Here is a 12,331-nt window from a genome sequence, read left to right on the forward strand (position 1 = left end):
GATCTCAGCTCACTGCAAGCTCCGCCTCCCGGGTTCACGCCATTCTCCTGCCTCAGCCTCCCGAGTAGCTGGGACTACAGGCGCCCGCCACAACGCCCGGCTAATTTTTTTGCATTTTTAGTAGAGACGGGGTTTCACCATGTTAGTCAGGATGGTCTCGATCTCCTGACCTCGTGATCCACCCGCCTCGGCCTCCCAAAGTGCTGGGATTACAGGCGTGAGCCACCGTGCCCGGCCAATCTACTTCTTAAGAATGGAAAATTTCTCCAGCAATTTCTGCAATTCTCCATTGCAGAAAAAGCCTGTAATTTCTCCATTGCAACATTGGGTCTGCTATCTCTGGATTCTGTTCCTTTCTTGGATCTTGGTCTGTGTCAGTTTCTCCTCACTCTCTTGCTTGCTCCTTGATGGTTTAAAAAAGATTTTGGTAATTTTTCACCCACTTTTTTTTTTTTTTTTTTTTAAAGGCAGAATTTCACCCTGTTGCCCAGGCTGGAGTGCAGTGCTGTGATTTCAGCTCACTGCAGCCTTGGACTCCCAGGCTCAGGTAATTCTTACTTCAACCTCCCAAGTAGCTAGGACTCCAGGCATGCACCACCATGCCCAGCTAATTTTTATATATTTTTTTGAAATGTGATTTTGCTATGTTTCCCAGGCTGGTCTCAAACTCCTGAGCTCAAGCGATCCACCTGCCTCAGTCTCCCAAATTGCTGGGATTACAGGTGTAAGTCACCTCTCCTGGCCTGAGTTATCTTTTAACTCCAGCCATTGCTGCAGCCAGCAGCAGCACGCAGGCATCATCTGACACCACTTGCCTCACCTGCACTAAATATCTCTTGTTTTTGGTTTGAGTATGCTCTGCTACGACAGTATTAGGCACTCCTGGGAATCTGTTCAGTCATTCTCATCCATGAAAAACCTGGAAGTATGAGGAGATTAACGTCCCATAGGCCAACTGTTGATCCAATGGCGGATGGAAACTAGAAGATAAATGGTTTTCTTTCTGAAGGACAATTGTAGGGTATATCTTGTACATGATGCTTAAAGGGTCCCCAGAAGAACTGATTCCCAGTGGCTTACAACTCATTCTGTTTCACTGTTTTCATTCTCCCACTCTTTTTTTATTTTCTTTTTTTATTGTTATACTTTATGTTGATCTTGTGATATCTTCCCAAACTAAACAACCCCTATACAAGACCTTATTTCACAGTTTGACTTTGGGAGGAATCAGTCTAGACAAGTTGTCTTCAGCGGAGGCCTGAGGAGTAGGAGCTTGAGGTAATGACCTAGTGCATTATCACCAGAAGCAGAAATTGAGGAAAAAATAAATATAGGAGATATTACAACATGTGTTGACGAAAATGATCAGACATCCAAAGGGCCTGAGGTAATGACCTGGTGCATCATTACCAGAAGCAGAAATTCATGAAAAAATAAATATAGAAGATACTACAGCATGTGTTGACAAAAATGATCAGACATCCAAAGAAAAGGTAATGAAGTAGGAAAGAGACAGGAGGACACAGCTGTGATGATGTCCTTAAATGAGCTCCCAGCTTTAACTCTTCAGAGTAAATCCATTTTCCTTCTCCAACTAATTCTCCAGATATTCCTATTCTGTGAATGGCACTTTTATTCTCTCAGTCACAACATCTCTAAATTCAGGTAAGGCTCCTCTCTCAACAAAGCCCCGTCATCTGCACTAGTTTGCTAAGGCTGCTGTAACAAAGTACCATAGACTGGGTGGCTTTAACAACAGACATTTGTGGTCTTACAGCTCTGGAAGCTAGAAATCTGAAACCAAGCTGTTGGTAATGTTGATTCTCTCTGAGAGCTGTGAGGGAAAATCTGTTCCAGACCTCTCTCCTTGCCTTGTGGATGGTTTCCATTCTCTTTAACTTTTCACATCGTCTTTGCTGTAGCTATGGCTGTCTTCAAATCCTGCCCCTGCCTTTTTTGAGATTGGGTCTCCCTATATTGCCTAGAATGGTCTCAAACTCCTGTGCTCAAGCGATTATCTCGACTCAGCCTTCTGAGTAGCTGGGACTATGAGCACTGGCCACTGTGTATTTCCCCTTTTTATAAGGACACTCATCACATTGAATTAGAGTCTGTCCTAATGACCTGATCTTAACTAACTACATCTGCAACAACCCTATTTCCAAATAACGTCACATTTGGAGGTGCTGGGATTTAGGACTTCAACATATGATTGTTTTTTGGGGGTGGACAGAATTCAACCCATAACAGTTACCAAGGCTTATTAACTCATCCTTCAAAATATCTCTCATACATGTCCTCTTTCACTCCCATTCAGGTCCTGTGTGGCACACCCCCGCCACTGCAACAGTCTTTCTAAAATGTTTCCACTTTCTCCTGTTCTCTAATCCATCCTTAAACAGAAATGTGACGCTATGCTTAAGCACAACTTTCATCGTGTTCTCTTGCTCAAAGACATTTAGTGTCTCCTCATTACCTATCAGATACTACCCAAATTAGATAACCTGGTCCTCTGCAATAGGAACTGAACCTGCTTTCCTTTCTAAAAACTCCCATCTTTCCTACCCATTCGCCATGTCCCAGAATTATCAGATTATTTAATGTCCCCTATAGGTTTTTCCTTTCCAACCTCTGCAACTTTGCTCTGGGCATGGGGGTGATGTTAGGAGGGTCAGAGAATGGACCACAGAGGATAATTTAGATTTTTCAGATAAGATTGACAATGTGTGCTGGGGATGGGGCACTTATATGCAGAGGGAACTGCTGATACAAGGGCCCAGAAGCATAAACCAGCTGGGCATGTTTGGGGAAATGCAAATAGGGCTGAATTGCTGGCGCCCATAGGACGGCAGAATGGGGGAAACACCGCAGCGTTGAAGAGGTTGGTGAGACAAGAACTTGAATGCTCTGCGGGCCGGATAAATTGCTTAGATTCTTCCCTATACCCAGGCAGTTAGTCAATGATTTATAACCAAATCCATGGCAGTGGATACTCTGACTTGTTCACAACTGTATCCCCAGGGCCTAGAAGAGTGTCTGGCACATAGTAGGCTTGGTCTGGGTGGACCTAAGAGCAGAGTGAGACAAGAACTTGGGCTGGGCATGTTGACTCACGCTAGTAATCCCAGCACTTTGGGAGGCCAAGGCAGGAGGATTGCTTGAACTCAGGAGTTTGGGACCAGCCTGGGAAACATAGTGAGACCTTGTCTCTACTAAAAACCAAAAAAATTAGCCAGGCGTGGTTGTGAGCATCTGTAGTACCAGCTAGTCAGGCTCAAGTGAGGTGGAAGAATCCAATTCTTCACAGCAGCCTCAGTCTCTCGGGCTCAAGTGAGGTGGAAGAATCCTGAGAGACAGGCTGCTGTGAGGTATGATTGCACTCCTGTACTCCAGCCTGGGTGACAGAGCGAGATCTGGGTCTCAAAAATGAATGAATGAATGAATGAATGAATGAATAAATAAATAAATAAATAAATAAGAATTTGGGTGCAGGTAGTTCGTGTGGGAGATGATTCCAGAAATCACAGATGAGGGATAGGGAAAGTAAGCCATAGAAGGAAGAAAAGCCAATAATATTAAGTGCGTTGCTGAACAGGTTACCACTGTGGGCGACTAGGCTGAATCTCACTAGGGACCCTCTGAAGAATCATATTGAACATTCCTCAGAATAGTCCACTAAGGGCTGGTGGAATCTGGGATATTTTTGCACTAAATTTGGTCCTTAACTGGTTGAGAGTTGCCTCTAGGGGCATTACATCCCAGGTGCTTCAGGGCTGCCTGGGGCACAGGTGGGCAGTCCCTTGGCATTCCAGAAAGCCTACAGGATGAGAAGTAGAATCCTACAACGTGAAGTGGGAAGGCTGACAGGTTCAAGAACTGTTCACCTGCAGCTGCAGGCAAATGGAGATGCAGGCCAGGAGATATGGGGTGGGGTGTCCACTGCATTCACTCCCTGTAGATACCTGAATGATGCTATGTTATACGTGGCTTACTTTCTTGACTATTTCTTGACAGAGCCTCTTGACAGAGCCTCTTAATTTCTTGATTATTTCTTGACTCTTTCTTGACAGAGCCTCACTCTGTCACCCAGACTGGAATGCAGTAGCACAACGATGACTCACTGCAGCCTCGACCTCCTGGGCTCAAGTGATCCTCCCACCTCAGCCTCCCAGGTAGCTGGAACTACAGCTGCACACCACCACGCCCAGCTAATTTTTGAATTTTTGTGAAGATGGAGTTTTGCCATGTTGCCCAGGCTGGTCTCAAACTATTGGACTCAAGTGATCTGCCTGCCTCAGTCTCCCAAAGTGCTGGGACTACAGGAATGAGCCACCACACCCCACCCTGACTACTCTTAAAGGTCTTTGAGGGCAGGAACCAAATATGTGACTCAGCATAAAGGCCAGGCACAGTGAAGCACATGATTACATACATGTTTGAAAATGAATGAGAAAGAAAGGTGTAAGAAGGAAAGATGGATGAGTGGCAGGGGTTAACTGATTTGATGAGAACTAGGTACGAATGAGTATGACTGGTCTAATGTTGGCTTTAGCTACGTCCTTGAACACAACAAGAAGGGAAAGGGCAACCACAGTAGCATGACTGAGAATCTGGATCATTAAGAACTAGTCATGTAGTTTCTCTGGGTTGTTTAAATGGGGAAGATGTGGTGTGGCCAAGTTCCAATTCGTTAGAGAAACCCAGTGTTTTCTTTCTGTTGTTGTTGTTGTTGTTCGTTTGTTTGAGATGGAGTCTCACTCTGTCGCCCAGGCTGGAGTACAGTAGTGCGATCTTGGCTCACTGCAACTCCGCTTCCCAGGTTCAAGCAATTCTCCTACCTCAGCCTCCTGAGTAGTGTGCCACCATGCCCGGCTAATTTTTGTTTGTTTGTTTGTTTATTTATTTATTTATTTATGATGGACTCTTGCTCTGTTGCCCAGGCTGGAGTGCAGGGGCATGATCTCAGCTCACTGCAACCTCCACCTCCTGGGTTCAAGTGATTCTCCTGCCTCAGCCTCCCAAGTAGTTGGGATAACAGGTGTGCACCACTACGCCCAGCTCATTTTTATATTTTTAGTTGAGATGATATTTCACTATGTTGGCCAGACTGGTCTCGAACTCCTGAACTCAGGTGATCCCTCTGCTTCGCCTCCCAAAGTGTGGGATTACAGGCATGAGCCACCGCGCCCAGCCTAATTTTTGTATTTTTAGTAGAGATGGGGGGGTCTCACTATGTTGGCCAGGCTGGTCTCGAACTCCTGACCTCAAATGATCCACCCACCTTGGCCTCCCAAAGTGCTGGGATGGATTACAGGTGTAAGCCACTGTGCCTGGCCAAGAAACCCAGCCTTGATACCTGCCCATTTGGTTACACCTGTGAGCCTCCAATGTGTGTGGAAGTGCTTCAAGATGTATAAAGCTCTGCAAATAGGACATTCTAGTGTTTGGTTGTTGGCTGAGCATGGGTGGTGAGATTACCAACTGCCTTTTAAGATTTTAAGCTACCAGGAGCAAACTGGCAAGAACGATCAGAATATCCAATGTGTGTACACTCTGACCTCAACACTGATCTGTTGGTCCTTGTAGACAGGATGGGTGGGAAAGCCTGGCAGGGGCTATAATGCTGGAGGTGGCGACCCTCAAAAAACAGCAGGGGCCAGGCCTGCCTGGCATGAGGGGTAAAATAAATGAATATGGAGTCCATCTCCCCATAATGGGAAAGGATGGGCAACTAGACCACACAGTGTGGCTGGGGGTGGGGGAGCTGCCATTCCAGCTGTGGTCTCACTCACACTTTCCCCACTCCCGGAATTATCAGTGGAAGGAAAACAAGACAGAAGTCAGCCTTCCATCAGTCAAGAGTTGTGCTCCCCTCATCCCCACCCCATGTTTTCATCCCACCTCCCTCCCTCTGGAGGCTCTGGCCAAGTTCAACCCCCACCCATCTTGCCTCAAGACACGCCCACAGACAGTGTTTGCTTGAGAGTCTACTTTAATGATTCAGATCTGGGTCATCCAAGAACTGCCCCTCTGAAGGTCAATGGGAAGGGTGCTGGGGCAGGGAGGCTCCACATGAGGTCTCAATCAGCCACAAGGTTGCGGCCCACAGTAGGAAATGGTCCAGAGAAGTCCTAAAATGAGAAGAAACAAGGGATCTAGAGTCAGGATGTGAGATGATGGCTCCTCCCTCATCTGCCCTCCTTCCACAAATACTGTAGTAACAGCCTGATTTGAGTAACCCTTCGGCATGGTGACAGCTCACTGACTGAGAGCCTGTACCCTTGGATCTCACATGTAGCCCCATCTCTCCATGGTTTGCCCTTGAGCTCAGGTCTGGAGAAGAATGGCAGCTCCTTGTTTGCATTATTCCTGGGAGCACCAGGGCAACCAGTCCCCCACAGGTAGGTCTCTGTCATTTCTGTCACTGAGCTCTGATTATGTTGCCCTAGCAACCAATCCAGGCTTAGGAAGCCCAGCTGCCACATATGGAAGTAGGATTCCGTTTCCTTGGAGAGTATGAGGAGCTGGAACCCCCTGTGGTGCAGGTTGCCTTTAGATGGAGGGTGCAACCAGCCGGGGGTGCCCTGCTTCACTGCCACCACCCAAATCCAAGCCACCTCGGTCTCCCTGGACCAGGATAAGCCTCTCCTTACAGATCTCTCAGTTTTCACTCTTGCTCTCCTTACAGTTCATTCCTCAACATCACCAGGGAGGCCTTTTAAAATCATATCACATTGTGATATTCCTTTCCTTAAAATTTCCCAGTTAAATTACCACTGCACTTAGAATAAAATCCAAACCTTTTGCTATGATCTGTGAGCCCCTGTGTGGTCAGTCCTGTGTCTAATTCTCCACCCTCATCTTCTGCCACTGACTTTTCTGTCCATTCTTTAACATGCCATGGTATGGGTGTCTCAGGACATTTGTAGTGGCAATGCTCTCTGCCTATCTGCCTAAGATGCCCTTCCTTTACATCTTCCTCTGGTTGCCACCTTCTTATAATTTAGGTCTTAGTCAAAAAAAAAAAAAAAAAAAAAACCCTCTTTTTTCAATGTGGAGGAGTCTGATGTTTGGAATGACCCAATCCCACTGCAGTTCTTCAGAGGAAGGGCAGGGACTGTGCAGGGGAAAGAGCTGGAAATCAGGAGACCTGGGTCCAGTCTTAGCTCTGCCACAATCCCATGGTGTGGCCTTGAGTACATCCCATGGCCTGGGCCTCAATTTCTCATCTATAAAGATGGATGGTAGTACTAGATGGGCGGTTTCCATTCTGGATTCTGAAGAGTTCAAAGATCCCAAGGAGATGTCTCAGAGGCTTGCCCGGGTGACTTGCCCAGGCCATAGAGTAGAGCAATGGGGAGGCTGAATGTGAGGGTCTCTGAGCTGCATCTCCCATTCATCAAGGGAGTGTTGCTATCACTTGCTGTATACAAAGGCGTATATGGCAAAAAGTAAGACCTTTAATTTTGAAAACTCTGCAGTTTCAATGCCTATTTTAAACTCTCAATGCTATTTTAAACTCAATGCCTATGCATGATCTTATAGATAATTTCTTCCTTAGAGGCTCCCAGTGCCTGCATCATGTCCAGCCCCCCATATGAACGCCTATAGGAAGTCTGAGAGATACAGGAAATTAGGGGTACCTTTGATTAGGAATGGAAAAATCTTTCCTTCAGCTGTCTGCCCTCACCCCAATGCCCATTCTCTTCTTCCTATCTGCCTCCCTCATTTAAACAGGTCCAACCTCCCAAGAAAAAGTGAGCCCCTTACCTTGACAGGGTTGGCCACCTCTTGTTTCAGGACCTTAGAAACCACTTTGGAGGTAAAGCACTGATCCCTGTTCACCTTGGCCAGGGGGCTCTGTGAGGAGGGAAACCAGGAGTTGAGAAGGAGGCAGAAAAGGGTGAGAGGGCCCCACAGGAAAAGCAATTGGATACAAAGTCAGGGATTCACAATTCTTGAGAAGATACATGAGACTCACCATGGGGAATAGGAGTCAAAGTTTCTCCTCTTGCTTGCTTCTAGAAGAGACAGGGAATGACACACTGGACCTAGGCTTGCCACACCTACCTCCCCTCCCTTTGCAGATATCACTAATCGATCATGAAATTGTTCTCTGCTGATTCCAAACAGGACCTCTGAATTATTCTCCTCACAGTGCTCCTGGAAACTTCTACCCGCAGCTTTAGCACACATTCCTTCCCTGTTCCGTCTGCCAGAATGCTTGGAATGACCACAGGTCTCACGCACCTCACCCCAGCGGTTTTAGTGGGGAAAACTGCCTTGCCATCCTTCAGGCATGGATCTTGGGGATGCAGTCTGCTGGTGTGCTCCATCTTTTGGATCATGGCATCCTGGGTGATATCATCCTTCCAGAACAGACCTGCAGGATGAAAAGATGGGGTGAGTTGACACCTGGGACACTCAGATCCACTCCAGGGATCAGATCAACCTTTCCCTCAAGTACACATCAGATTACATTTTACAGAAAGAATTAAACAAGATGATGTATTAAAGTTGCTTAGCATAGTGCCTAGCATATAATATTCAAATTAGGATTATGATGACAGTCTCTTTGCTGGTTCATTTGATGCTACTGTGAGGATTAAATGAGGTTAGGAATGTAAAGAGTGCTTAGAAAATGCCAAGGCAGTGATTATCAAACTTTAGCGTGTGCATGAGACTCTCCTGCAAGGTCTGTTAAAATACAGACTGCTGTTTCCCATCCCTAGGGCTTCTGATGCAGTAGGTCTGTGCTGAAGTTCAAAAATTCACATTTCTAACAAGTTTCCTGGTGAGGTTGATGCTGCCAGTCCAGGGGTGCACTTTGAGAACTACTGCTCTAAGGCACTATGCACATATTAGGCATTAGCAGTGGTAATATGAACTCAAGGAAGATTTCCTATCTGACTCTCTCCTCCCCAACATTCATGAAACTCTGCTCTAAAACAGGGTCAGCCACATGTTGCCAATGGACTCTCCACTCCCTTTCATTCCTTCCATCTGTTGGTCATACAATTTCCTACTCAGAGGCTGAAGTGGGTGAGTGTTTTCCTGGCTGAGAACTTGAGGAGTCCTGGCTTTGGGAAAGCTCATATAGTACCGGGGTTGAGGGGAGACTAGTCTCAAGGAGTTGGATGCTGGCCTTTTTCAGGTGTTTTTTTCCCTAGAAGCCTCTACTGGGCTCTTCCAGGGTGTTCTAGTGCAAATAGTCCACCCATCCAGATCCCACCCCTACTCCTGTCTCATCCCCATGGGGGTAAATGTGACAAGAAAGTTTTAAGTAGAGATATTTGGGGAACAGAAAGCCTGTCCTCAGGTCAGATAGCCCCTCTTCCCCCCTCCCCATATCTAACCAGGTCCCAACCTCTGTTCTCCAGCTTTTACTTACCTTGGGGCAAAATCTGCTGGAACACAACCTGTAAATGCTGGAAGACTGGGGTGGCAAATCCTTGGAGGGGCCAAAGCTGCCCTACTCCTACTTGGTCCTGACCATCTAAGGGCAAAATAGTGGTGTCAGCAAGGAACCTGGCCAGAAGCCTTCCACATCTCAGTTGAAGAGAAGCAGGTTCCTTGTACTGTTGCTCCTGGACCCCTGACCTCTGTTCCCCCTACCAGCACCTTTGCCTGCTTCAAGTCTTCCTTCTTTAATTTTTCCCTTCCTCCATCACCACTTGTCATATTCTTTAGCCCCTGGGCCTTGTTCACTCTTGGTACCAACTTACAGATTAGAACCAAACTTACAGGCAAAGGTAGAAGTTCAGGTGAGCAGAGGCTCAGAAAGCTAAGCACACGGGAAAGGTAATCAGGTGGGTAGGTGGGGTTTGGGGAAACAGGTGAGCTTCATCTTAGGGAAGTCATTGAAGCCTGGAAGTGTTAGGGAGAAGGCCTGGAATCATTAGAAAGAAAAAGTATTGATTTGTTTAGGGTTTGAGGGTCTGCATCCTTTTCCTGAAACCCACAGTTTGCCCAGTTGTGCATGGGGGAAGGACAGGGGTTGGGGAAGAGAACCCCTAATGCTATGCACACCTTCCTTCTTCCAGATAAGTGAGATGGGGCTGGAGGACAGTCTGTTTTTTGCTATAGTGTAGTTACCATGAGCCATTCTGGACAGGTCTTTAAAAAAGGGAATTTTCCTACCCAATCAAGTGGATGTCTAATAATTTCCTGGGGGGTGAGCGTGACAAGAAAGTTTTAAGTAGAGACATTTGGGGATGAGAAAGCCTCCTTAAGGAAGGAGGGGAACCCCCAACACCCTGAGGAGAAGGAAAAGAGTTTCGGGAAGGGGAGCTGGTTCTCTGAGGCAGCGTTACCAGACTGGTGGGACGGAGTGGTGACCCGCACGGGCTCGGCCTGGGCCCCGAGCGCGCCTGGCTCTGTCCGTGGGGCTGAAAGGTGGGGAAGTCGGCGTGGCGGCGGCGCTGGGCGGAATGTGGGTGAGGCATCTCCGCAAGGCTTGGCGGTCCTTCCCCACGGCCCTCATCCTCTCATTGCCACCAGGCCTCCCCTCACAGTTGTTCCTGAATCCGCTGCATTGGCCTCTAAGCCCAAAAATCAGGCAGTGAGAAGGGGCGACAGACTAGGAGTTTGCGCTCTCTTCCCCATGCACTCTGCGCAGGAATTCTCGAGTTTGCGCAGTCGGGCGCGTGAGTCAGCGCGGTGTCTACCCGGGTTGGTGCAGGGGACGGGGAGAAGGACGGTCCCATTCCCCCTCCATCCTGCTTTCCCTCAGCCTAGCGGTCCCCTTATTGGAAATCGGATCACAGCACGAGGAAGCCCTAGCTCGTCTCCCCGCGCAGCCTTCTCCCTGGAGCCAAGACCCCGATACCCGCAGCCCTGGTCATCTCTTTTCTGGCCTTTCTTGCTTCTCCTGTGGCCACATAGGCCAGTTTTACCTCTCTCTGTCCATTTGTCTTTCCGACTTCTTTTCCAAATCCCCAGTTTTCCCCTGAACGCCCTTCTCGTGGGTCCAGACCCCATACGCCCAGCCTATCCCACGCCTACGCCTCTTTCCGCGAGATGCTCTCTACCTTTTTCTCTTCTCACGTCCTTAAGCACATTCTTTTACTTCCAAATTTCCTAGCCTGGAGGTCCCCTTCAGACCCCCACTTCTCAGGATCGCTTTCCGGGCCCTGCCCGCACCCCCCAGGATTCCTCCTGACCGTGGGCACTAATGTCGCTGCAGCCCCCTGGGCAGCTGTTCAGCAGCAGGAAGCAGACAAGCAGCCGGAGCCCCTCGGAGCCCCCAGGCCACAGTGGGTGCTGCATCCTCCCAGGCTCGGCGTGCTCACTCCCCGGCCGAGTCTCAGTGAAGGTAGCGGCCGTGGCCGAGGGGCTGAGCGGGGCTGAAACTTCCCACCAGTCCGCGACGCGGAATCTGTTTAACCCTCCTCGGCAGTTCAGCCAATAGCGAGCGGTCCCTGCCCCTGCGGTCGCCTCCCTAGCTCCTTCCCCTACCGCCTCCCCACCCTCACCTCTTGGAATTCCTGACCCGGCTCCTTTTGGACATTAGCTGGGTCCCAAGAACCACCGCCTGTACTCCCAGTCCTAAGGTTGGAGAAACGGATGGCATGTAAGATACGGGTGCTAATTGTACCTACTCAGGTTTGTTGTGAGAATTAAATATGAACAGCGATGAAACAGTAGGCACTCAAGGAATTTAGTTTATTTTATTATCTTTGATACTGTCTTTACTCTGATCCATTTAACAACCTTTAGAAATCATATAGGTTCGACCTGCAAAATATATATATATATATATATGGCATATCCATTCGCTTTACTCCACATCCACTGCCATCGCCCTGGTCCAAACCACTGTACACTATACGTTTTGTTTTTTTTTGAGACAGAGTCTTGCAATTTCAGATCACCACAACCTCCTCTCAACCTCTGCTCAACCTCAGGCTCAAACGATCCTCTCACCTCAACCTCCAGAATAGCTGGGACTATAAGTGTGCACTACCATGCCCAGCCAATTAATTAATTAATTAATTAATTAATTTATAGAGACAGAGTTTTTCCATGTTTCCCAGGCTGGTCTCAAACTCCTAGGCTCAAGCAATCCTCCCACCGTGGCCTCCCACAGTGTTGGCATTACTGGCATGAGCCACCATGCAAGGCCTTGGACACTGCACTCTTTTAAATTGAGCTGTTGTAATAACTAACTAGCTAACTGACCTCTTGCTTTCACTCTTGTGTACTTATAAGCTAGTTTTTGAGCTTTCTAACTCCTAGACTGGCATTAAAAATTTTTTTTTTCATTAAGCTTAAAACATTTGTTAAACTGGGCTTGGTGGCTTATGCTTGCAATCCCAGCACTTTGGGAGGT

General features: G+C 47.8%; 1 protein-coding gene across 1 annotated transcript; it reads right to left on the reverse strand.

Annotated features, from left to right (window-relative positions):
* Positions 1-6,084: 6,084 nt before the first annotated feature.
* On the reverse strand, positions 6,085-11,800 carry RESP18 (regulated endocrine-specific protein 18). The gene is made up of 7 exons (XM_011964662.1): positions 11,784-11,800; positions 11,163-11,377; positions 9,392-9,496; positions 8,256-8,383; positions 7,771-7,860; positions 7,532-7,616; positions 6,085-6,131 (listed from the first exon to the last, which is right to left on the reverse strand). Exons 1-7 carry the CDS (start codon positions 11,798-11,800, stop codon positions 6,085-6,087), a joined length of 687 nt encoding a protein of 228 aa, XP_011820052.1.
* Positions 11,801-12,331: the final 531 nt, after the last annotated feature.

Source organism: Mandrillus leucophaeus, unplaced genomic scaffold (assembly GCF_000951045.1).
Source record: "Mandrillus leucophaeus isolate KB7577 unplaced genomic scaffold, Mleu.le_1.0 Scaffold70, whole genome shotgun sequence".
In the NCBI taxonomy this organism is placed as follows: Eukaryota; Metazoa; Chordata; class Mammalia; order Primates; family Cercopithecidae; genus Mandrillus; species Mandrillus leucophaeus.